Source organism: Euleptes europaea, chromosome 6, assembly GCF_029931775.1.
Source record: "Euleptes europaea isolate rEulEur1 chromosome 6, rEulEur1.hap1, whole genome shotgun sequence".
NCBI lineage: Eukaryota > Metazoa > Chordata > Lepidosauria > Squamata > Sphaerodactylidae > Euleptes > Euleptes europaea.
The window spans coordinates 59,919,930-59,947,445 of record NC_079317.1 but is presented as its reverse complement, the minus strand read 5'-3'; the positions used below and the strand labels follow the sequence as shown (position 1 = coordinate 59,947,445).

At 41.9% G+C, this 27,516-nt stretch overlaps 1 protein-coding gene across 1 annotated transcript; it reads right to left on the bottom strand.

The window, feature by feature from the left end:
* Positions 1 to 239: 239 nt before the first annotated feature.
* Positions 240 to 26,367, bottom strand: ARHGAP1 (Rho GTPase activating protein 1). The gene is made up of 12 exons (XM_056851218.1): positions 26,201 to 26,367; positions 25,558 to 25,650; positions 7,256 to 7,343; positions 6,794 to 6,925; positions 6,518 to 6,604; positions 4,933 to 5,031; positions 4,089 to 4,196; positions 3,687 to 3,763; positions 3,245 to 3,322; positions 2,587 to 2,715; positions 2,264 to 2,367; positions 240 to 910 (listed from the first exon to the last, which is right to left on the bottom strand). Exons 1-12 carry the CDS (start codon positions 26,331 to 26,333, stop codon positions 731 to 733), a joined length of 1,308 nt encoding a protein of 435 aa, XP_056707196.1. The 5' UTR covers positions 26,334 to 26,367; the 3' UTR covers positions 240 to 730.
* Positions 26,368 to 27,516: the final 1,149 nt, after the last annotated feature.

Genomic DNA, 27,516 nt, shown 5'->3' with positions numbered 1-27,516 from the left:
CGGCAACCATATTCAGGGAAACTTCCTAAGAGCACCTGCAGCGAGTGCTACAGCTCCATGAAAAGGACAAACTCCTCTCTGTACATGAGTCAGCTGACTGGGGACTCCAAGCTCAATGCAATCTTCTCTAGGAAGGTGCCACAGCCCAAGTACACCCTATGAGGAAGATTCAGTCAAAGTGAAGACGCACGTTGCACTCAGCAGCTTTTCAAAATAAGGGGATGCTCAGACAACTGGCCTAATTTGGGTAACCTGGAGAACCAACTCTGAGCAAAGAATAGGAAAAGAAGTGGATTCTTCCTTGCCAGGTACACTGAAGGTACATGCATTAGTCCAAATCAATCATACAAGCACTAAAAAAATGGTTCTGCTGGAGTCCACTGAGACTCATTTGAGGGAAGCAACTCATGAAAGGAAGGGAAGGAAAACAAAGGAAACAGTAGCATTTAAGAGCATCCCGGTTGCTGACATCCCCAATACAGCCATAGCAGGGCTCATCTCCCATGGATGGGTAAGCCAGCTTCCCACCCCACCTGATCACCTCTCACAAGCACACATATTTCCTTGACTGTACCATCTCCACAGCCTTCTTTCACCCTGCTTATCATCATCTGGAGCTTCCACAGATTTGGCCACAGCTCCTAGACAAGGTAGGATAGGAAAGGGGGAGGGGCAGAGAAGGTGGTGGTCACAGTGGACACATGGTGTACTAGCACAGACAGGTTCCGGGTCAAGCCTCCGTGTTTTCGAAAAGCTCCTTCTGGTTGTCCAGTAGAAACTTGGTGAAGGTGTTGATAGGATTGATGGCTTTAAGGGTTATAGCTGCATCTTTGGCCCAGAGCATGTTTGGGCCAAAAACCACCGCCAGGTTAGCATTGGTCATCTTGTTGATGTCACTGTAAGCAGAGACCTGCATGGGTAGGGGTGGGGAAAAATACCTTTGATTCTGTTGTTCCTGATTTGTTTCCTCATGACTTACTGATCTCTATTTTCCACTGACGAGAACTCTCACATCACTAAATGGTATCCTAAGCAAGCCTCACATGAAGACTAGCCTTGTGGATGAGAAATTGAGACATGGCAACAAGAATTCTTGGATTTTCACAAGCTGGAGAACTTGGTTTTCAACATATCCTCTTCCTACTGGTAATGAACCATCAACTGTTTAGAGCAACACAGGTTACTGGCAATCGTAGCCTCCTGGCTGTCATGCTCATTTTTCTCAGTGCAGGAGAACATCCAGAAGCACAATAAGAAAATAAAAGTCTCCAGCTTCATAAAAAGTGTCAAGGCTTGCCTTGAGAAAAGGAGGCAGTTCTTGCACTTTTTCCTTATTTGGTTCTAAATCCCCATGTGAAGGGTTAATAATCCTTTCTGCTATATTTACTCACTTTTACACTACTGTTTACTCTTCACTTGATCCTGCTTTCATTTGTACCTTTCACAGTAATGAAATGAGTCTGTATCCTTGGATTGCTGGGATTGCTGGTTTTTATTTAAGAACATAAGAAAAGCCATGCTGGATCAGACCAAGGTCCATCAAGTCCAGCAATCTGTTCACACAGTGGCCAACCAGGTGCCTCTCGGAAGCCCACAAACAAGATGAATGAAGCAGCATTATCCTGCCTGTGTTCCACAGAACCCAATATATTAGGCATGCTCCTCTGATCCTGGAGAGAACAGGTATGCATCATGACTAGTATCCATTTTTTACTAGTAGCCATGAATAGCCCTCTCCTCCATGAACATGTCCACGCCCCTCAAGGCAGCATACAACATCATGACCATATTTGGTCAGAGCTCCTACGACTGCAACAGGGAGGGAAATATACCTTTAAGCAGAAACCTATGCTTTGCTATCTTACAGGTGGAACATTCATAAATAGTAGCAGCATGTTCATGGTGAAGTGATCAAGAATCTGGGCTTTCTTGTTGAATGTAAGAACAGCCCTTTTGCATCAGACCAATAGTTCCATCTATCCCAGTATCTAATTTCCAACAGTGGTCAACCAGATGTCATGGGAAAACCCACAAGGAGGACACGAAGGCAACAGCACACCTATCTCCCTTCTGCCCTCTATAACTGATATTCCAAGGCATACTGCTGCTGAACATGGAGGCTTCTTTTTAAACAGCCATTGACCTATCCTACATATAAACTCATCTAGCCCCTTTTAAAGTGATCTAGGATAGAGATCATCACCATGTCTCGTAGCAATGAATTCCATGAATTAATTGTGAAGAAATTATTAAAAGGTCTAACCTGCCCAAGGAAGGCCATCAGTGAACACAGGACTTGGTAGTTTTCATCTGGGAGAGTCTGGAGGGTTTTGCGAATGACATCCACACGCTTCTCTTCCTCCACATCTGAAAGGGAAATAAGTAGGGTATGTGAGCCAACCAACAAGACCCTAGATTGGAGAAAGTGGCTTACTGGGGGGAAAAAACCCTCCAACCCACCAGCACAACCCAACAGACAGCAGGGGCTCCACCACATAGCCTTGGGGTGAAAAGTAACATATGGATGGAGCAAAGTTGCAAAAGATTTCTGCTGCAGAGGTCAGGAGTCTCTTGTCAGCAACTCACTGTAGAAATTGACAACATCGCTGTAGAGACCAAAGGTAAGGAGTGGCTCAGGGAGGTCACGCAGGAAAGTCTTGAGAATCACCGCTGCGAGGTGCACATCCTCATATTGCGAGAAGTCCACAGGCAGTCCTGAGGAAGAGAACATAGACAAGTTCAGAGCTGCCACCTAAGCACAAACTCACAGTGGAAGGGCTAGACTTCCACTACCACATCAAGGAGGGACAGAATGCACATGCGCACACACGTTAACAAAAAAGAAGCAATGACTCTGCCACCAATCTCAAAAACAGTGGCACTCCCAATTATCTTTTAAACCAGTAGTGATTAAAATCATTTGAAGACCAACATGAGCAATATTGGGAAATAGAGGAAAGTTTTCTAGCCAATGGAAGAGAGGACGCATGCTACTACTACGCATGTGTGACCAAATTCCTGTGGAGGTCTAAGCCAGTTCCTTCACCCTGTTATGATCTGTATTGGAGCAAGTTTATGTCAAAAGGCTATGAGAACTGATTAGATTCCTCTAGCCAATAATCAAAGATACATTCAAAGACAAGACATTGTGTGATATGCAGATATTCTACGTGACAAGGGGAGATTAACTACCTAGACGGAAAAAGACAAACAGCAGGAAGAAAGAGAAAAAGCTGACACTCACCCATGTTATATTTTTGCTGAACTTCTCTGACAGTCTGTGTGTTTGCTGATCGTCGGAAAATCCCTTCTGTGGTAAGAGCTGGGAACACAGAGAGAGCAGACCCACCACTGGAGAATGTAATCAAGGAACATTATGTTCCCCCTTCCAAATACAGTGACCCCCTTCAAGCAATTACATCTCAGGGCAATGAAGGAGGAGGAATGGCAACTTCTATCACTGATCAAGGAAACCACATGCAGAGATACTTGTATATGGACAGCAACGGCATTTTTTAATGCCTATGAATAGTTTTGTCTTCCTATTGTTAAATTAGCATTTTGCTTTTGCTTTAACTATTTTGTGCAGGACTGAGCCATTACTTTTAACGAAGGATGAGATTGTGCAACATACAAAGTTGCTTAGGGGGACTGGAGATAGAACTGGGATTTTCCTACGAACTCACCATGCTCTTGTAGATACCCAATAGTCTCCCTGACCACCAGAGGGACGAAGTTCTCGTCTGAGCTCTTCTCCTTTAAACTATAGGAAAAAGCAAAAACTTAGACCCTTCTTTTCCTTCTCTCCTGCTCATTCATCTCAAAGGTGTATACAGAAGAGCCTCAGACAACAGGCAGCAAAACTCTGAAAGCTACAAGAACTTTTGAATTTGAGAAACAAAACAAAAAAAAAGAATTCTAAAGACCTTTTGAGCCTTGTCAGCATACCTATGGATTAGATCTTGGCAGCTCAGTGTGACAGAAGCCAGACACAATTACAAATGCTAGGTATTTACACCACTTGTAGAACTATATATGTACAGGTGATGAACACATTGAGTCCACCAACCAGTGACAAGGATACTCACTGCTGGAGAGAGACACCAAACTGCTGGTTTGGCAGGGGAGGGCGAGGCGGGGTTGTCTTCTGAGGCACTTGGGAGGGCTTCTGCAGTGATCTCAGATACTCATCATACCTGCAGTGAGAGAAACTCACAGGTGCATATGGCATCACACTGCCCCACACCGAGTGTGCCAAGCAAGAAACTACCGTACAGCGGCCATGGGAATAGAGCCCCCAAAGTTCCTGGCAAGTCCTTACACATTCCCCACACTCCCCCTCCCAATAATTCACTGATATATCTACTGAGGAAAACTGTGGAGGGATGATGCAAGAAGGCATGCATGCTCTCTGAAAAGAGCAGAGATAGAAACTGGGGTAAGGACTTAAGCAGTGTAAGTAGGGAAGAAGGAGGAGGAGAAGGAGAAAAAGAAGAGTTGGTCACCCAGCTGGCTTCATGTGTAGGAGTGGGGAAACCAACCCGGTTCACCAGATTAGCATCCGCTGCTCATGTGGAGGAGTGGGGAATCAAACCCGGTTCTCCAGATTAAAGTCCACCGCTCCAAACCGCCACTCTTAACCACTACACCACGCTGGTATAAGAATAGCCAAATGGGATGCCTTTATTCCCCAAATGAACAATTTAAAAACTAATGAGCAGCAAAAGGAAAGACACAGGAAGATAAAACATCTGTTACACAGTGTCCAACATAAAGGCAATAAAAGGGGGAGCAGAATATGAAGATCTTAATAGCAAACCAGACTACCAGGGCCATCCCCACCACCATCACTCAGCCCCCTTCTTTGGTGAAGTTTCCTCTCAGGAAGTTGGGGGGGGGAGTAAAGCCCATAGGCAAGCAGCAGGCTCTCACTTTAGCACCTGGCTTGGGATCCCCAGCTGCTCCAGCTTCACGTGCTCCTCCAGATCACTCAAGTAGTTTGCATAGAAAATCTTCCGCCCAAACTTAAAGCTGTAAGAGAGAGATGACAAAGTGGTACATGAGAAGTCAGGGTTGGAAAGGGCATCACCCGTATTGAGCTGATCTAGGGCTGTAACAGCCCATGCGGAGTGAACAGGCAACAAGGGTGCTGAAAAGAGTAAGGAAGCACATGGGCGGAAGCAGCAATACATGTCCTGCTGCACAAAGGTAAGGATTTGAACACCGATGAAACCTGAGGTATGGCAATGGGTTGAGGCGCTGCTTCATAAGCTTAGCACAGCAGCACTAATCATTCCTAATGGTTTTGTTCCCGCCCCCATATTCCCTTTCAGAGTACAGCCAAGTTTTGTAGCAAAGCCTGGGCTACCAGCCATCGAAAGGGACATTTTCATTCCCTGACGAGCAAGTGAACAGAAGACTCAGGAGAAACTGAGAAGCTGTAATTACTGTTCTTCACAGTGGGAACATTGTTCAATATAGGCCAAACCCCACCATTAAAATAGCCAAATTCTAAAAACTGACCAGAAGAAGAAAAGATAGTAACAAACAAAAAATTGGGTTTTTTTAATTACTGGGCTATTAGCTGACAGGCTAATCTGAACACACACATGAAGCTGCCTTGTACTGAATCAGACCACCAGTCCATCAAGGTCAGTACTGCCTACTCAGACCGGCAGCTGCTCTCCAAGGTCTCAGGCAGAGGTCTTTCATATCACCTGCTGCCAGGTCCTTTTAACTGGAGATGCCTGGGACCTTCTGCATGCCAAGCAGAGGAACTTCCACTGAGTCATAACCGCCCCCCCCCCAGGAGAATTTTAGCTAGTGATGACACCAGTGTCATCTGGTATTGTTTGTGTGCTTTTACTGAATTATGTTATAATTTTAAATGGTTTTAACTCTTCTAATGTTTTTATGTGCACTGCCTTGGGGGGCCTGATCAGGTGGAAAGGTGGCATAAAATATTTTAAAAATATATAACTATGTCAGTACTAGGAACTATCTAGTAGAGGTAGATGTAAGAACATGGCACCCTCTTTTCTGCTGCTTCCAAAAATTCCTTAATGCAAGCCAAAAGCAAGCCAAATTCCTTAAGGTAAGCCAAAAATTCCTTAATGCAAGTCAAAAGCATAGAATCTGAATGGCCCATGAAGAGGACCTTGCAAACAATGACTGGGAATAAGGCACATCAGTGTACAACACCATATAGAAAGTGGACTGAAGTGCACCAAGTGGGACAGGCATGTAGTTTTGCAGAACAAATCCCACCATACTAGGTGCCTACTTTCGGTTTTTGAAGTGTTTGAAGACATTAATATTTCCCCACAACAATAACTGCTAGAAGCTTCCTTTTAAAACAAAAGATAATTTCTCAAGATTCTCACAGACACAACGGAGCTTACAACAAAAGCCAGTGACTTCTTGGCTCTTACAGAAGCCTGCCCTCCTCACAACCCAGCACGGTCTGCCAATGGGGGGGGGGGGGGAGAGGGGGAGAGATGCTTCCACCCCTTCCTACCTTATCAAGGGCTTGAAGAGAATCAGTAGTGTCTTGATGAACATAGTTGGATGTACAATGTACAATGCTTTAATGTTCTTTTTGTATCTAAAAATGAAAGAACACAAGAAGATTTGGTATGCTGTGACGAAGATGAAAAGCAAGCTTAAAACTTTCCTCAGGAAAGCTACCATGTTATGCTGTCCTTTGCGCACCCTCTGTTATATTGCCAGTTACACATTATTTCTTTTCCTAAGCATCTTAGCCCTTTTGACATCTTCATTCGTATCCACTTACTTGCGGTCAAACTCCCGATAGGCATCCCGCAGCCAACTCAGGGATGGCTTGTTCTCACTGGTCAGACCATGGTGCAGATAAATTAAGGTATAGTCACTCTCCACATACTGGTCCAAAGTGTATTTCAAATAGCTGAGGGAAAACAGACATTCCTAAGCATTTGGCTTTCATGAAGCAGCACTACTCTCCTGCAAATCTCAGTAAGAATAAGGAAAGTCCAGCTACTGTGGGCACAGAGATATTGGATAAGGGCCTGGGAGGGTAGACAGGGAGAGATTAGAGGCAATCCTGATCAGTGTGAATGAGCTGAAGACATTTTCACTTATGCACTGGCCTGGAGTTAATACATGCTCAACTGCATCTAGTCAAACAAAAGTTGCTTCTTGTAGGCTTGAATTCTTAGGTACAACCTAAGATCAAATTCCATCAATACAAGACTGTAGTACTACAAGCAGTACTCACCTCAGAAGCTTCACGTGATCAAGCTGGTGGCTAGGAGGCATCCGGCAAGCACTGAACACAATCACTTTCCGCCCATACTTGTCATCGCCTGAGAATGAAAATGCAAAATTGTCAGAGCAGGTTGAAGAACAAAGCGAGGACCTTCCACAGCAGGTAAGCAAAGGAGGAAATTCTATGGAGGGTTTAAACAGTCCTGGGAACGGACAGTTCCAAAGGCCAGGCGTGCCATGAAAATCAGCACTGCTACACTCACCTTCACCTGCATAGTCCCAGTGGAATTGTTTTGGAAAAGGCTGTGATTTGAGGGGACCCAAGGCTGGTAGAGAGTAACGAATGGGGGAGGGGGGGAAGATGTGGGATCATGGTAGCTCTGGGCATGAAGTAATTAAAAATGGCTTTGGAGCAGAAAAAATACATCCAGAGGAGTCTTTAAAAAAAAAGAAAACAGAAAACCACTAAGGTTTTGAGCACCATGGAGCTTTGTGATCCAAGAATAGGGCTAAACCCTTCAGAGTTGCCGCTGATCCATTTTCAGCACATCGGTCTTGCTCACATTGTTTCTTTCTCAAAAATTTTAATCCCATGCCACCCACTGTCCCCATACCCTACTTTCCCCCCATGAAGTTCACAGGAAATCAAAGTCGACACAAAACAAAAAAAAACTGCACAAAGGTGAACCAGCCACAAGTATTACAGAGCACAGTAAGCCAGCAGTTGCCTGCAACCCTATGTTCTGCAAAACAATCACCACTTCCTAGCCACAAACTAGGTGGTGACCTAACAAGTATGCTGCATCACTATACAAACTTGGCCTGTAGTAAGACTACTCATTTTCAAGATGCAGAGCCAAGTTATTAGAGGAAAGCCTCCCCATGGGTTTTCTTCTAAATTATTTATTGACCACAGGGTTTCCTCTAAGACAAGACACTTATCAGGGCCTTTGTAATGGCTACCAGCAAAAAAAAAAAAAAGGGGGGGGGGAGGAAAAGCCATGGCAGTAGAATCCTCCTCTCCAGAACCTGAGCTTTTGCTTTCTTGGTCAATTTATGGGAAGCAGAAATTTAAAAGTCAATAAGCCAAGTAAGATAAAATTGTAAAGGAAGCACAGATCACATGAATATTTGCCTTCTAACTGATCTCAGGCTCCTCGCTGGCATTAATTCATTGTCAAGCAGCTTCATTTGGAAGTGAATTCTAGTCCACAAACGTTTTACGATAAACTTAGTCCGAGCCTGCCCCTTTCTTTTTTCATCTCCTTGAAGATACAAACTTGTGCATGTGATAGGGGATTCCTATATCAATAACCTTTTCTCACACTTAGAACAGAGCTGGTCATTTCTTTGTCTGGGAAGTAGCTGAATCATGCATTTTATTAGTCTTAAAATGTCATAAAATTTTGTTTTCATTATCATGAGGGTGTACAGAACCTTAAAGGGGAATACAAATTCCCATACACAAAAAATGAGCCTATACTCAGAAGAGTAAGGAGCATCACATCTTATAAGCTGTGTAGTAGATGAAGCTTACTCATAACTGATTAAGACAAATTCAAAGCAGAATGAGATGGAGGATAACAATCCAGGTGGCATAATGAGATTCTTCCACAAATATGACAGTAACTAAAAGCAGTGGATATATCTATATATGTTTCACAGTGGTATGCTTCCTAGTTATTCACAAAGATCCTCAGAAATCCCAAATTCTTTCATAAGCATACACATGCATATGTCCTCCAAGAGTCCATTAATTTTTACAGTCTAAACAAGAAACAATTACAAGCCAGAAAAAAGGAAAACAGATGATCTTTCTCCCAAGGGGAGGGGAAAAAAGCTAAATATGGAGTATAAAACTTAAGTATTTTTTCATATGGCTACTTCATGGAGCAGCTATATATCTACATAGAGGTAAGGGAACTACACACTACGCATCACAAAATGAATCCCATTAGCTACCCATTATGCAGCTCCTCCCCTTTCCAAAATCCAAACTGTGAGAACACATATTCCTTTCCCCGGCTTATTTTCTTTCTCTCCGCACATACAATTCACCTATTTATAGAACTACTCAAACCACAATAAAGGAGCACTTTTGCCACTACAAATCAGCTGCAGTACAAGAGTCAATGTCATGCTTAAGGTAGAAGGGGCAGCACCAAGGAAATGCCATGGATTGCAAGGGTGCCATGGATTGCAAGGGTGATTTACCATCACAAACACATCTGAAGCATGCGGAGGTATTTGCAGGACAACATGGCACCCACCTGAGACATATGACCAGGAGAGCAATGCAGAGGTCATCTGGAACCACTGTACACAACTACAGCCAGGTTACAAGACCAACATCTATCACTTTATCCCATGGTTGCCCAAAAACATCATAAACAAAACAAGTGCCCAACAAAGAGAACTTCCAGACAGCTTCCCATAAATTCAATGGCCATATTCAATGGTATGCACATGCACTGGAGTAGATTGCAGATGCCCTTAAACAGAAATTGGAAATGTCATAATCTTGTGGCACCACAGTGAAGTTCCTGTGTGATCTTGAGCACCCCTGTAAACCTTTGTGTAAAGACAGAAATATTACTCAACCTCACATGGAAGCACTAGACAATATCAATTGCTTGAAGCTCTCCAAAACTGTGATCAAGAAGGCTCCTGTCAGAGCTGTGCGAAAAGACTACAAGTTTCATCACTAATTTGACCAACCAGTGTATGCTAGCATTTGTTGACTCTTAAAACCATAGCTGCCTATTAAAAATGTGAACACTGTCTTGCATTAGTCAAGATTCAGGCAATATAAACTCCTGAGATGGGAAGTAGAAACAGAGCCTTGATATCTCTGTATTAATACCTCTGATGAATAGGATTACAATATTCTTCCACACAGATACAAGATTCTACAACTGTATATTCTTCTGCAGAATTTTTGATAAAAAGATTTTCAAAATGTCATACAAATCATGTAAGATAAAACTGTGTGAACTTGTGTTGTTAAGAGCAGTATTTTACAAATGGGGGATCAGGAAACAGCAGGCTGATGGGTTCTTTTTGATAGATCATTTACAAGCAGTGGGTGTCAATAGACAAATCAGCACATATGACTATGGTTCTCTCTTTAAAGAACTGAGTTAGAAGTGACAAATGAGTACCAAAGACAAAATTGTATTCATCAGTCCTCTTGGTAGCAGCATAACTTCAGTGTTCAGAAAGCAATGTTTGCCAGCTGCCGGAATGATCACTTTCCACTCACCACCTATCCATCAGTAGGACTCTCTGCTTCAGGGCAAATTCAGTTCCTAAGCATTTAAAAGACTCTAGGGAAAATTCACAAACCAGTTTAGGATTACAGTTGCCTGTGCAAGTTCCCAGTTAGCCAAAGAATGTGTTCCACATGTCCTTTCTAATCAAGTGAGGTAGGCCCTTAGTGTTTTTTTTTTAATCCTTTGAGTTAATCTATGGAGTGCACAATTTGCTTTCTTAAGAACATTATTTCTGTAGTGCCCTGGTTTAGGGAATGTTAGCTACAGCCTAAGTAGTATGATCTTCCATTACATTCAAATAGCAGCCCTAAGACAAATTGATATTGCTGTATAATGCAGATATATTTCCATTCATGAGGGGAAGCATTCAGCAAACATATGGTATTAAGCAGTTATTCAGTTCCCTTTGTTCTAAAGCATACATGCCCTTATTAGCAACAAAAACAGCTACTTAAACTTGCAATAAAGCCATTTCCAGCTGTTGAACTATATCGTAACTATTAGCCATTCCAAAGCAAATTAATGAAACAGGACTGTTGTAAATTGAAATGTCTTCATGTTCACCTTCAAATAAACTGAAATGTTTTCAGATGTTTATCTGGAAACTGCCTGGGCAATCTGAAATCTGAGCAGTAACTAAAGTCCACTGTATGGCGAAACACTCAATATCTGGTAGAGTTGAAGCAATTGTCCAGGACTCCAATTTCTATGCAAATCTGAAGTGAAAACTGCTACTACAGAACACTAAGGGCCACTTTAAATGTTAATTTTTTCCAACATCTCTCTCCATACAGGGAAAAAAACATGCATATCTCACACCCTTTGAAGTACAGCAAAAGCTTTTATTCCTGAAAGTAATTTGGTTAAAAAGTGCTCCCCACAACAGAGACTGAATATCATATGAAGTTAAAATAAGCAACAGATACTTTTAGAGCCAGATCTCAGAAAGCAAGACTGCTTGATCAACATGGAGGGTTGGAAATTACACAACTGGTCACCTCTGGATTAGATGGAGGAAGGTGTTCCTTTAATGCACCATTAAGTTGATGACGTAACCCTAGAGGTGTAACAGTGCAAAGATGGGTCACTGCAAGCAACCATATGCAGCAAGTTCAGTGGCTCAGAGATTACGTTAAGACAACACTGGGCTGCCTCTCTTTCTAGGCAGTTACTGTTTCTGAAAGTGCAAAGAGCATTATTTGGTTGTGAACACAGTTTTGCCTGCACAAACAGGGCTGGAAAAAATTCATGTTGACTGGCAGATCAAGCACCTAGCCATGGAAGGCTGTGTTCTCCCTACTCCTGTCCAGATAAAAGTGAGCATACACTGAGGTGCCTGACAAGCTAAGGGGTAAGGGCTACACTGAGATATTTAAAAATGGTCATACCAAAGTATTTAAAAACTGTGTTTAACTTACAAGCTGCATCTAAACGGTAAAGACCGGGATATAGACATACACCATTAGCAGAGCATCTGCTTTCAAGAAGAGGTGTCAAGGAAATGAAGACCTGTTCAATGAATGGCTCTAAGGCAGATGTGGAAGACAAAAACAACCATCAGCGTTTGCACAGACTTCTTCACAAGCAAACTACTCAGCCAACTGCAAGGTCAGAGGATGAAAGGCCTGCAAGTTTCCCAAAGAGAGTTACGCCTTCTTTGATAAACTCAACAATGTCATGATGAAAATAATTTCCCCTCTCCTCAATCTAACAAAGGACAGCTCTGAGGATAGGAGGTTGAGGACTCTCCTTTGGGAAGGGTCAGTCCAGACGATGAAACAAGTAGCTAAATTCTGAGTCGCAATATACAAGATCCATCAGACAAAGTGGGGGCTTGGCAATCTAACCTAAAACGGAAAATGTTATATTAATTTGAGTTTTTAGCTAATAGTAATTTGTTTAATTTATCTAAGAATTATACATCCCATAGTTTTTATATTGTATCTTTTTAAACTCCATCTTGTAATTGATATGAATATTTTAATGGCTTTGCTATATTAATAATAAATCTGAATCTAACAAGCCCTGCTTACCTTCAAATTGAGATTACAAAGCGTATTACCAATATGTAATATCCCATGAATTGTAACTGCACAATAAACTACACTGAAAAAAAGATTCCGGGGTACAAAACTAACCCGTACGTACTGCATGGCAAACCCATTTCCCAACAGATATTACAATATAGGGATTTATTCCCAATGAGGATATGAAGTACATCCCACATTAACGAGAGGCTGGAGGCAAGGTAATAAGGCCACAATACCCATCACCATCCAAGAAAAATAAGAGGAGGAAAAAGCCAACAAATAATCAGGGGCACTCAAAGTCATGCCTGCAAGCTGAAGCCTACCTAAGAGTTGTGCCACGGAACTTCAAACAATACATCCAATGTGAGAGGAGTGGAAGACAGTAGGGTGTAGTTCACTACACCACCAATTTTAAAGGAAGAGAAGCATGACTGCAATCTACTTTGCATAATGCACATGAAGTATGACCTTGGAGTTCTGGTATGCTTATGCAGCCCTCAGCATTGCAGAATTTGGGCTTCCCTGAGATAACCCAGCCACAGTCATGCTAAAGAATGCCATGATCTCAAGTGCCAATGACAAGAGTACCAGGTACTCCACCTACCTGGCCGGGCCCCATCAAGCGCACCCTGTCCTAGAGGAACAAAAAAAGTAACATTATACCATAACAACTGAAACAAATCCCTTCACAGGAACAATCCTACAGGCCAACTGAAAAAAATAGGGACACACAAGTACACACATGGAGCGATACAGCTGGATTACCTTCATCACTCTCACTGCAGTTATTGGCCTGGATCCAGAGAACCATGAGCAGAACTCTGCCTGCAGAAGAGAACTTTGCCTCCTTCTTGCTGAAGCCCTATGCATCACCTAAAAGGTTTTCTCTTGGGGGCTGAGGAATGTGGCATGGAGGGCTGCAGGGAGAAGAGGCAGAAATTGCTCCCCCATGCTTCCACAATCAGAAGTACTCGTCTGCCTGTCTACAGAGGCCAAGAGCATGGATCCAACCTTCCATCTTAAAAAAAAAAAAGCAACATTAGCTAGCAAGCAGACTGGAATGCCTGGCATAAACAGCATCTTCCTGCCAACCAGGTAAGGTATGCCTTTGTCATACCACTAGAGGCCTTTCAATAAAAGAATCCTATAGCAACCTGCCTGAGTTGTCTTTTTAACAATGCAAAGTCAGATTTAACTTACAAAGCAAAAGAAATGAGAGTTTACACCCTGGTGTTCCCATGTCCATTTCATTATCTTTAGGATATGTGCCAACATGTAGAAGACAAGATGCTCCTTTTTGCTCAAAAGAATCCACCATAATTTCCGCTATACCACATTTGGGGAACTGAGTTCACTGAAGTATCCTAAAGCCCTGACAAAAGGCCTTTTCACATATCCTTGAAGAGCCAATGCCCTCAGCTCTCTAGCCTAAGCTTCCCATTTTAAAATGGGAGAGGGGACAGAACGGGCATAACAGATGAGATGCTAACAGTGCAATCTTAAACAGTTATACCTTTCTAATTCTAAATCCATTGAAGTAAACAGTCACAGAAGGGTGTAACTCTGCTTAAGGCTGCACTGTAATTTTCCTTTTCCCTAAATCTATCACTACAGGGTAGCCCTGTAATCATTCAGCAGCCAATGAAAAACTAAAATCTAAATTATTTGCATAGATTTCTAAGAATTTCACATTCCACACATCAGAGTTTGTCTGTGCTAGAAAGTTGCCCAGTTCTGCTAAAATTCTTTTAAGGCTATGGTATCCAATGTAATAACAATTCACTTTTAATTTTGAAACATGCATTTCAACAATCCACCCACAGCACTAATTGGGTTTTTAGATGGAGCCAGACAGCAAGTTCAGATGGTAGAAGGTATGACCGCTGACATGTGAACTGGATATGGAAACATGTGATGTACCATAAAAAGGAAACAATACATTAATTTCACGGTGAGCAATTGGAGTAGAAAATAAGAGTGTTGTGGAATAGGAAGTTGTCATGAAAACCTCAAAAGAGAGTGAAAGTAAGAACATCTCAGCTAGCAGCACATTGCAGCACAACACAAGATTCTTATTCATCAGCACACGTCAGTAGGAAAGAGTAAACAATAATATACTTCTGAGACTTCTATATCTGACATTTCAAAAGTACTGAGAAATGTCATCAGCAAAAAGCTTGTATTATTGTCATAATTTAATTGTGTAACTTTGCACTTAAATGCAATAATGCAAGGAAGTACTAAATTAAGTAGCAGGCTTGGTATCTTTAACTCTGCCATGAAACAAGATAGCAGAAGGAACCAAAAACTTTACAAAGTGTAGTATAAAAACATATGAAACATGAAAATGTAGAAATAAGGTAGAGATACATAGCTGAGCTGCAATAGCAAGCAATACTTTGCTAGGCAAATTTTGAAAACAAAAAACTATTCTCATAAAACAGGATTGCAGTCAACTAACTGCGAGTCTTATATAAAGTGTCTAAAGCATAGTTATTACGGAAATACTAACATCTTTATTACTGAAGAAACAGCTAAAACTACAGTCATGGAAGATAAGAGTTTAATTTTTTATTATTTGCTATTTAGTGTTTGGAGAGCCAGCATGGTATAGTGGTTAAGGTGTCAGACTTGGACCTGGGAAACCCAGGTTCAAATCCCCACTCACACCATGGAAGCTTGCTGGGTGACCTTGGGCCAATCAGCCCTGACCCTGGCTATTATTTGGATGGGAGACCTCCAAGGAATAGCAGGGTCATGATACAGGGGCAGGCAATGGCAAACCACCTACAAGCGTCTCTTGCCTTGAAAACCCTACGGGGTCGCCATAAGTCAACTGTGACTTGACAGCAAAAAATAATACTTGTATTTAACAGTGCAGTCCTGTGCAGAGTTAAGCCTATTAGAACAAAAGGGCTCAGAATGAATTAACTCTGCACAGGATTGTACTGTACATTGTCCAATCCTCACGTTATACTTTGTGCCGCTGCACAGAAAGCACACCCAATTATGAGTTTTGGGCTTTTTCATAGACCAGCTATCACAATGGGGTAGCACAGAAACCATTTAATACAACTCTCTCATAAGGAATTTGGCCAGATTACATTCATAACTAAATTACAACCCCTTTGGGGAGGTACAGTCCTAGTGAAAGGATTACAGATACCCATGCCACAGGATTCTCTCCCTTTTTTTTCCAGAAGAGAATCAGAAGAAGCCAAGATGAAGGCTTTGCCACACTTTCAACAACTGTGAAAAAGTGCAGTTAATATAACCTTGACCAAAGAATGGTACGCTCCTTCTATTTGGGATGGTCATCCTCTTCCACCAAGCGCGCAGCTTCGGGAGGGACGAACATGGAGCGGTGAGGAAGGTAGGGGACACCCGCCTAGCCAGCCAGATAAGCCTAATCAACCCTGGCAATCATTGGGGTGACAGATGTCACAGGCAGATCGCCCTCACATCTAAAAAAGTGCAGTTAAAACTCATCATGTGACAACATACTTATCATAATAAAAGCTCCTTTACCCTTTCAGTTATCACAAAAAACGTCCAGCAGAGAAGCAGGAAATACATCATTTAATGGCAAACAACTTCAAGGCACTCTGCTCTTCTATCAACTGTAAATTAGCAACGTACCCGTATTCCCAGCTTATACTTACATTGTTAACCATTTATTAAATGTTGTTTCTTCTGCTAACAACTGGAAAGCAGCAGCATGCCACACAGCAGTTTACCATTTGTTCTGGAGGTTGCTTTTGGTTAGTCATTTTGAGGAGTCTGAATGCAAACCTGAACCCAGAATGGGGACTGCTTCAAGGGACACAATATAACACAGTCTTCACCATATACAGAATTCTGTAATTGCTACCAACCCATACGATAGCAATCTTTGAGGAGGTGAGAGGGAGGCAGGAGGCTTTTGGCAGGGCAGATTTAACAAAGTGCCAATCCAGCCACCAAGATCTTTAAAAAAAAAAAAGATTCTAACCAGCAAGATAATCAGTCTTGTACTTCTTTTTGTCCTGCTTCTAATTCCATGCCTCCAGGTCTAAATCCACTTGCTAACTCCACTGTTTAGTCTCTGAAGGCCAAATATTACATAACTGTAAAAAACTGAAACAAAATCTAACACATTTCTGGACAAATTTCAGCCACAAAATGGTGGCGCTTAAAGATCTGGCCAATTACTCTTAGCATCATACGGTAATTAAAGAAGAAAGCATTATTCTAAACAGACAGGAGTACTAACTGGAGGTCATGAAACAACATGGTAACTACAAATTTTAGGGTCCGTACATATCTAATCCAGTTCGATGTATCCAATATGGCTTTAGAGTTCATTTAGAAGAAGGATTTCTTATAGCGTTTTGATCAATTATAATTCTGCAATGCCAGTCTATGTACCGTACTACCACAAAATCCTAAGAATGTTTCCCCACCACCACTGCCATGTAGATGCATTGTATTAAGTAATGATTCTGCTCTGGAGCCCCTGTCAAAGTATACTGGTTTAATCTTAGACTTTTTCTTTTCTTTTTTTTGCAATTATAATTCTTGCTGCTGCAAAACTGTATTGACATATGACTCTATCACCTTTATCTAAATCTTTTTTTGAAATACCCAATAAACAAAAGGCGGGATCTCTTTTAATTATTGATTTAGTCAAGTTATTAGTTTCCTTCAGAACTAATCTCCAAAACCTCATTTTTTTACAAAACCACCAAACATGCATAAATGTACCTGATTCCATACCACATTTCCAACATAAAGTTTCATCATTTTTCTTCATTTTACTTAACAATACTGGGGTTATATGCCATCTATAAAACATTTTATACAAGTTTTCTCTTATTTCATTTGAAATGGTAAACTTAAATTCCTTTTTCCATAAGTTTTCCCATATTTCCAGATCCATATTATAACCTAAATCTCTCATCCATTTCAACATCACCGGAAGCAAACAAATAAACCTTCAATTAAAGAGTGGAGAGAGAAATTATGGATATATATGCGGATGGCCAAAATTACAGCTTTTTTACATGGTAAAGATATGGATGAATTTAAATCTACATGGTTAAAGGCTACCGCATATTGGGATAAAGTGGCAAAAACGGATTTTAAAAGTATAGTTAACGAACTATAGTATAATACGATTTTAATTATGATATAACTATAGATATATTTGGTAAAGTCATAACACTCCATCGGAAGTCCAATGGTGAAGGGCACTGTGGTGGGGGGGCGGGATTTTGATTCAGGGCACGATGGAATTTAGTGAATTGAATATTGTATTAGTGGATAAGTCGTGCGCTGAACATGTATTTTTTTGTTTTTCTTAAAAGTATTATTTTTTTTCTTTTTTTCCTTTTTTATTCTCTTTTGTGTTTGTTTTATTATAAAAATAATTTAAAAATTATATTAAAAAAATCTTAGACTTTTTCTTCATCCTGCACAATCCTATATACCCATTGATACTACAGGTTTCATGAAATGAGCTGAATGGTATACTGCATGGAGAAATGGATGCCCTTTTGATCACTCTGAATGTTTAATATTTGTGTGCTAACTTTTCACTGTTAAAGGCCTCAGCAAACATAGAAGGTATCTTGAACAAGAGGAATGATAACAACAATCCACTACACAAGTGGCACGGGGGAGAAAATCCCATCTCCCTCCCATTGCTGCCAGCACGACTCCCCTTGGAACTTGACCACAGTGCCACCAGACCCGGCTCCACTGCCAGGGCCCACTGCTGCGGCAGCCACCACCACCAGGCTCTTTGCCATTGCTGTAGCAGCAGCTGCCAGGTCCCTCTCCAGCTACCCAGGGTAAGTGCATGCGCAGACAATGCTTTATTTATTGTGGGGGGAATTTAACCCCCACCAATGATTTTTTCCCCCAACTTTTCAGATTTTTCTGCACACCGAGAGGGTCCCCCAACTTTGCAGAAAAATCCCTTTTGGATAAGTTTTGCCCCGATCAACAGATTTCGATATCTGAAGATGTGGCTCACATTTGGGAAATAGATACTTTTTGATACCATAGGCAGAGATTGTTTTAAAGAATTATTATTCCTCATACATTGACAAGTCATACTGGAAAATCGAGTATATTGCCATGGGATCATCCATGGTTCCAGAAGTGATCAACCAGCATACGACTGAATTTGAAACGAAATATATTTTCACTCTTTAGATAATCCATTTTTATAACAGTGTCTGATGATGGTGAAATACATCAAGATAATGTATTTTCACTTTGAAGGAGAGATGTTGCTATTATGAGAGCTTTTAACATTTGGATTGAATCCAAATGCAATAATATAAAATCTGAGCTACGTTGTAACAGTAGAAAGTTTGGGTATCATGGTTCAAAAACAAAGTGGGAAGTTAAGGACAACTCTGTTCCAGAAACTGATACATTCTTATGTGAAGAGTGTTACTTTAATCCTAACATACCAGAAACAATATTCAATAGTATAAGCTTTTTACAGCTAAGCATTCCAAATCTGATGACTTTAAAAGGGAAACCTTCATTCTACAAAGTAACTTGGCTTCTACAGGCTCTTCCTCTGGTGTTCTACAGCCAGCATATGATAGAGCATCAATATCTAAAAGGAACTGTTTGCTCAGAAATAGAAGCATTAGTTCAAAAGTAAAAGACAGAGTTGAAAATAAAAAGATTGTTTGCAGTGTGCTTTACAACAATAGTGGTGATCTAAACAAAAAGTATGTACTGGAAAAGACATTTATTATACAGCATACTAAAATGTGACATCAAACTAATGATTACATTTAAGAGAATTACAAATCTATAAGACTGGTGGGTACATATTAAGGCTACAAGACATAATAAAAGCTAGCAAGTTGAGCCAGGAGCACAATTTACCCAAGACCATTTTCCTTGTGGAAAATCTATATTAACAGTAGACTTGCATGTATAAAGGAAATAGGTTGTGAATTCTGTGTAAAACAAATGATATGAAGAACTTCAGTTCACACAACTCCAATCACACATACGCAGATGTCTTTTCAGAAAGTATGCTGGAAAAAAAACCTATGAACTTTAAAAAATTGGGGAAACACAGAAGTAGTATTCATCAGAAGAGGTAGTCCTTCAGGAAAACTTTCTTTACTTGAGCTTACAGACATCACATTCTGACAGACATCACATTCTGAGCTGCAAAATGACATTTGTTTTAATGAATCTTTAGATATCAGCTTAAGGGGCTAAACGAAGAGCTATAAAAATTACTCAGTCTTGACATACCTAGTCACTAGCAACATACTCATGCAAGGAGACACAGCTCTTCTTCCACCAGAAAAAAGTATATATCCACTTTTTAGATTTTCTTAAGGAATAGTCTCTACATTCTACTTCTAGGTTTCATTCAGATTTACCTATGGCAGGCATAAATACAGCTTGCTTGCCATATACATGTGTTGATCTCACTCCTCCCCCGTCCCCTTCCATGCGGTGTTTGATTGATTGGGAAGACTTGAAATAAGAACCAACTCGCCATAATATCTGAATTCAGGTGCCTGAAAAACTGACTCAATGAATGTACAAAACCTTTAAAAACTGCAGAGTATGACAGAGGATCTCTAGTCAGTCTGCCAAGAGAAGAACATATCCAAGATCCTACATTAATACCAAGATGATCCCACTAACAAAAGCTGCATCAGTCCTTCCTACAAGGGCAAATATACTATGTGGATAGGAGACTGTACAGTACCAGAAAGAATATACAATAAGACAAACCTCAGAACTTTGCCTACATGCCTCTACAATGGTGCAGAAATAGTCAGCACCCACATTTATGGGACACAGTTCTATCTCCATGTTTCAATCAACACCTTTCTTCTTTTCTGATAATACTACTGAACCAATTCACTAAATATTGCCATGCATTATACAATTATATATGTTAAATGCTAAGAGTGACACCTCTGGAGTTTAGCTTGTCTTTCACGTACTCCTCGTCCTAATTCTTACGTGTACTGAAAAATCACAGAGCCATGATGAGAGTTGAAGGAACCCACTTATTAGACCTCCTAAGCTCTTAAATCTCCTAAGGCTCATCCAGCACATGACATGTCAAATCAACAACATTAGGATTCTGCAATTAGCATTAGAGGAAGATAATTGGGAAATTTTATTTGTTGGATTTATATCCCACCTTTCTCTCATTGTGAAACAACTTACAAAGTTCCCAAGAGGTCTCCCATCCAGACACTTACCAGACCTGTATCTGCTTAGAATCAGCAAGGCTGACATAACATGTGCCTTCAGACCATACTCTGGGGGAGAACCCTGAAATTTAGTGTTATTTGTGGAAGAGTGAAAGCCAATGGTATGGTCCAGATTAGCAAATCAAACTTTCAAACTGAAAAAAATGAGAAGGGAGGTCACATGTGAGACACTGAACTTGACTGAAGAGAGGCTAATGTAATAATAACCAGTGAAAGATATCTTCCATACTACCTAGTTTAGACAAAGAAGCATTTAAAAACATGCAGAGTAAAAGAAACCTAGTGATAGGCAATACTGAGGAAGGACATTTATTTCAGCTCATCAGAGATTTTTTTCAATTCCCAGAGAATGAGTCTGCAATGCTATTAGAACAAGCATGTTTCAATAACATATGAACTCATGAAGCTGCCTTATACTGAATCAGACCCTTGGTCCATCAATGTCAGTAATGTCTACTCAGACCAGCAGCAGCTCTCCAGGGTCTGAGGTAGTGGCCTTTCACATCACCTATTTGCCTAGTCGCTTTAACTGGAGATGCCGGCGATTGAACCTGGAATCTTCTGCATACCAAGCAGAGATGCTCTACCACTGAGCCACAGCCCCTCCCCAAGATATTACAGAATGTTCTTTGCTTGGATTCAACTAGTTACTTAATACTATGGAGTTTGTTTGATGAAATGAAGTTTAGAGCCCATCCATTCTCCTAGAGCAGTGGTCGGCAAATTCATTAGTCAACAGAGCCAAATATCAACAGTACAATGATTGAGATTTCTTTTGAGAGCCACCTAAAAGCAGATGCTCCACCACTGACCCACAGCCCGTCCCAAACGCAGACTTCCCCCACTCCCGGTTCCCAAGCCCCCCCCCCCAATAAAAGGGCAACCGAGGCTGGCTGCCCAACCCTCAGAGCCCCCCCCCCCCGCCGCCACCCCCAGGAAGGGGGCTCCTCTCCACCCTGCCCCCCCCAGGCAGGGCAGCAGCGTTCGCTGGCGGGTGGGCAAACGGGCTGTGGCTCCTTCCGACGGCGCGTCCTGCCGCGAGGGATGGGGCGCAGCGGCGGGCGGGCTGTGGCTTGGCCGGCCTCAGTGTCCGCTCCTGAGGGCGCGGCTGGCCGCAAATGACCGGTCTGCCAAGAGCCTTCCTTGGGCGGGGGCCACTGGAAACAGGCCCGCAGTGGGGGAGAACCTCCTTGCCTGCCTGCCTGCCTGGAAGGGGCGGCCCCCAGCCTCACCGGCCCCGGCGCCTCCAAGCCCAGCGCTGGCGGGAGGGGAGGGCGCGCTGGCCCCGGCCCCCCCGGGCTGGGACGTGAAGCACGCCGGGCTCTTTTTCCCCCTCCTGTCCGTCTGGGGCCCCTGCGGCCAGGAGGATGTGGAGGGGGAAGAGCCCCCTCTCCACTGGGCGTCAGGGCCACCCGGGGCTGCAACCCCGCCCCCTCCAGGAAGGTCTGGCCAGCCTGGGAGGCGTCCCTCCCTCCTCCCTGGGCTTTGCTGGGCCTCTGGCCTTAGCGGAGGGTGGGCGGCCGGCCAGCGGCGGGAGTCATCAGCGCCTCCCGCGAAAAAGGGCCGGCCAGCCAGCCAGCCGAGGAGACGTTTCCCGAGGAAAGGCACGGCGGAATGCAGCTGACCTGAGCAAACGGAGGCAAGGACCGACCCGCTCCGTCCGGTCAGAGGCCAGTCTCTGAGGCTGCTCCAGGCCCCTCACGGGAAACGCCTGGCCCCGGCGCAGAAACAGCCTCCGCTGGTCCGTGTGGTGGAGGAGGAGGAGCCCGGGTATCCCCGGCCAGGGGTGGGGCGGGTGGGGGGAGAGGAGCCGCTGAGCCGATGGACGGTGGGTGGGGAGGCGGGGAGCCGCACTCAAGGGGCCAAAGAGCCGCATGCGGCTCAGGAGCCGCGGTTTGCCGACCACTGTCCTAGAGACTGGAAAGATATCTCTGACACCCCAGGATGGTGGCAGAGAAAATTCTCATCATGGGGACTCTTCAGGTCACACTACAAATCAAAACCATATTAAAAAGCTGTTAAGAAGCAGAGACTGGATCATCCACTCGACTATCCACAGCAGTCACAGTGCCCAGTATGCAGATCACCCCAAGAACTCAGTAGTTTTAAGGCCAAAACCAAACACTGATATTGAGGAAGGACTTGAACTCCAAGCATATGTATCCAAAAGCAAATACAGGATACAGCAACGTCCCTTCATCCAAATATCTATCATCTTAATTTCCTCCACTCTCTGTCAATCACTTTCTTGCCAGAAATACCCCAGCCTTCATCTCAGTTCTTCATGGACCACAGACTGGAGATTTCCCACCACCATACATAAGAGACAAGAAATTACATAACCAAAATAAGGTGCCATTGCTGCAGTATCTGGCACATCGGCCAATGGCAGTGCAGAATATTCTGAATACTTCACTCTGCTGTTGGTTTATTTTTCCATGTGTTATGTTGGTATAAAGTTATAAATGTTGGCTTTATAGTTGTCAGTTTACTGTTCAAGTGTCCAGGAAACAGCCTACAGAGAACAATAGTGAGAGTGCAAGATACATACATACACAGGTGCAAACCACATTTCGAGCATTCATTCATGCCTCCCAATTCAACAAGGCACTCTCATAATTATTAACTTAATGTTCCCTCTTTGACATTAACTAAGTGAGCCTGTAGATCATAAATAGTTAAGGATTTTAAGCAATGAGTGTGCGGCAGCCACATGAGACAAGTAAGGAATGTCTGCTCTCCTGGCCGGTTACCAGTGAAGCACCAAGAGACTTCACTCATTCCTCACAAGTGTGCACAGCTTGCATTTCCTGCCAAGATATGAGGCCTTACTTCAAAATGTTCTGCAGGAGACACCTCTGGTGCCTGAATAGGAAAATACCAAAAATATAGTCACAGACCGAAGAGCCAGAACACTCACAACTATTCAGAACAGTCAGGCGAATGAAGGGATTCTGACATGGTTAGCTAAGTAGCAGCTGCCAAGTACGTTTTTGGTAGCCTCACTGAGTAAAGACACTGTTTTATCTGACTCCACTGGTAATTTTTTAGAACTGCAACAATACGAAAATGGAAAGGTCTATTTCCAGGTGTCGAATGTTTATTCTAAAAAAAATCATTTGATGCATTTTGAGTTTCACAGCTACCTGTTAAAGGCATTTCTCAACTTTAAAAAAGAGGAAATAGATTTTCTTGCATTGTAATGTGAACGAAAACATTCCTCCTATAAAGGTTGAAAACAGAAACATTCCTTTAAAAGACAGTTGTACCTTAAATGTATCAGACAAATTTTGAGAGTAAAAAACATCCTCTACAATACTTTTGAAAGTTTTCCTCATGCACTGATACAATTCTTGTCTCCCCCTTCTCTAGAGCAACAGTATCTTAAAAGTATATCCCATTTCCTTGGCACATCATAGTCTGCAAATGAATTATATAAGCTAAGTCTATTCAGTGATATTCAGTAATTTTTGCCTAATTTATTTCAGCTACAGTGACTTTATAACCAAAAGTCCCAATTGCTGCAGAATGAAGGGATTTTGTTCCTGCCACACTTCCAGTTTAATCCTAAAAGCACTTTCCCAGGAGTAGGCTCTATAGACCTTGACAGAATTCTGAGTAGACCTGTTTAGGGTTGCCCTCTCATTTGGTTATGAGAGGTAAGAGATTTTCCTGCTGATATGGTCAGCACTCCTGTAAATGCCCCAGTTGACCTCTGGAATGAGGAAATGACAATGTAGAATTGAACAGAAAACAACTTGTTTTGAACAGTGAGATCAGCAACTTATGAAAAAACTATGAATGACAGAATCAGAGTGGACTGCATTTACTCATGGTGCTGTAGAAGAAAGGCTTCCCATATACACAGGATGAAAACTCGGTAACTCAACAGTCATATCTATCCAGTCTTCACAAAACAGATTCTCATTGATGCATTGGCATAAGAAGAGCATACTGTGTTAATTTATTTTGTTCACCGTGCTGCGACCCAAGCTCAACTGAGAATGGTGAGCCCATACAAAAAGAACTGAATAGATCTTGGATGATCCAGGATCCTGCAAACTCATTATATGTGTCCCCACCAGAATTATTTTTAAGATCTTCTTGGCACATTTTGAAATTTAAAAAGTAACTTCAGGATCTGACATGACCTTCCTAAAAGACAAACAGCTTCCTGCTGTATGCATAAGTTACTTTTATTTAGTACATTTGTTTACAACTCTTGCTCGAAAGAATTCAGGGTGGTATGAAAGACACACACCCCCAACACACACACACTTTTGACATTTTATCTTCACAAAAACTCTGAGAGCTTGTTTGGTGCAAAGTTGCCCAGTGGTCCATTCCTGGTCCATGTCTCACACTAAATCCAGAAGTGAGCTGTGACTCACGAAAGCTCATACCCTGCCAGAAGTTTTGTTAGCCTTTAAGGTGCTACTGGACTCTTGCTCTTTTCTACTAAATCCAGCACTGATTGTTATGTACTTCAAAAAGTTGTTTGTAATTTAGGAAGCTGCTTCAAGAAACTCTGAAATCACTCTGGTGAGCACATGGATGTCAGATCACAGCCTTTGTTCTAAAAACCTTTGAATGGAATGTGCCAACAAAATTTTTGAAGTCCAACTTTATATCACCATTTTCTGGATAAAAGCATCTCCAACAGCGGCTATGAAAACCAAGCTATTGTGTGGCTTCCTCCAACTGGATCAGAATTGATCTAGTGGAATATAGAGGAAGATGAAAAGAATCCATTACCTGTTACTTCCACAATCTGGTGCCTAGCAATGTCATAGTATGGGTCATCCCAGCGCAGGTGAGTGGCAGAATCAGGGGAACTCTTGGAGTCATCTAAACAAAACGAAAAGAAAATGCAATTAACAAAAAAAAAACCTCACAGCCTCAGAGCAGCTGAAAGTAGGCATAGAAGCACAGACAAAGGACCAGATAGGTTATGGATGTACAGAGAAAACTGATGCATAGTATTTGAGCAGATTTTATCAGATCTCAATGAAGACAAGTACACACATTCACAGCAACTGTTTGAGCTTATCAGTTAATTGATTTGATTCATGAATACCAGTAATGGAAAGTGATCAATTGGAATTCTCCCTAACGTAATTCCTATCTCAGCAATTTAAATAAACAACATCCTGCTACATACTTTGTACTTTTCAACAGATACTTCTGAAGCACTTTTTGGCCTACATCAGTCCAGTTATTCATCTTTCCATTAGGTTCAGAGGCATCCAAATCCCACATCTCAGATTTGGGGGAGAGGGAAAACAAGTTTTCATGCACCATCTTAAAAGGTGTTGAAACATAACTACTGCAGAAGATAAGTACTTCTCTGAGCAGGTACATTCTTCTTTCCTGCTTTGTCACCAGCAAAAGTACACACCTGATTTGGGGAAAATGGGCGTTTCATCTGCTGGCCAGTTCTTATCATCTAGAGAAGCCAACTTGAGCTGATTAAGGGATTCATTGGTGTCCTCCAGACTCAGGTCTTCTTGCAGATCTGCATACTGGTCCATGCTTCTTAAACTTTAACAGCAGGTCCTAGAAAGAAGACTGTAGGGCGAGATCCACTGATCAACAAACGCATAGCTCTTTTCAGTTATCTTCCCCAAAGCCCCAAAAAATGTCCTGCTCAGGAGCCCTGTGGCACAGAGTGGTAAGCTGCAGTTTTGCAGTCAAAGCTCTGCTCACAACCTGAGTTCAATCCCCACAGAAGTCGGTTTCAGGTAGCTGGCTAAGGTTGACTCAGCTTTCCATCCTTCCGAGGTCAGTAAAATGAGTACCCAGCTTGCTGGAGGTAAAGTGTAGATGACTGGGGAAGGCAATGGCTAACCACCCTGTAAAAATAGTCTGCCTATTAAATGTTGTGGTGTGACATGACTCCATGGGTCAGTAATGATCCAGGGCTTGCACAGGGGACTACCTTTACCTTTAGAGACAATAAGGGTGGGAGCAACTGCTGGTTGTACCCCACCACTTTCTCATCCTGTGCAGATGTAGCCTGGTTACCGTCTATCAGCTGCCTTCGGTTGTTTGCGGAAGTGCACACTATTCTTCAATATTCAAATCTTGCCCATCTTAGCTCACAGCAGCTAGCCAAAGGGAATTGCATAACATAAGTGGATCTCTGAAGCAGTGAATACTTCAGTGAGGGAGGGAAGAACTCCATTGACTGTGAAGGAAGCAGTAGCAATACTTCTCCTTTAAAAGTACTCAGACCTGCAATATTCTAATAATTATCACCCAGTGGCAAATAAGGGGTAAGATGTTCCAGCACATATATTTTTAATAATTTTTTATTGTTTTTCCATATTAATTAAACACATTCAACAATCAATATAAGTAAACATCAAAATATAGATTCCAATATATAGTTGTTGAAAATACATATATATATATATATATATATATATATATATATATATATATATATATATATATATATAAGTAGAAAATAAAGACTTCCCCTACATCTCCCTCAATCTTGTCATTTATTTGCAATCTCTTTTGTTTGAAATTCTAATCCTAATAGTATTACAAACATTCATAAAAAATAATTCTTTATTTAATACTGCCCATAATCTAAATATTTACTATTTCAATCATAATAGTTTTCCTTAATTTCATCTGCTATTGCGTTATAGGTATTCTTATATTTCAAATGAAAAAAGAAAGAAAAAAAAAGAGTATAAGACACTA

Bases quoted from the DNA above. Each gene is read 5' to 3' on its own strand.
- ARHGAP1 (XM_056851218.1), bottom strand. From the start codon at position 26,333: ATGGACCAGTATGCAGATCTGCAAGAAGACCTGAGTCTGGAGGACACC. The intron at 6,605-6,793 runs GTAAGTGGATAC...TTTCATTTTTAG, and splicing joins TATCGGGAGTTTGACCGCAA to ATACAAAAAGAACATTAAAG. The intron at 2,716-3,244 runs GTGAGTGTCAGC...TCTCTTCCTCAG, and splicing joins TCAGCAAAAATATAACATGG to GACTGCCTGTGGACTTCTCG.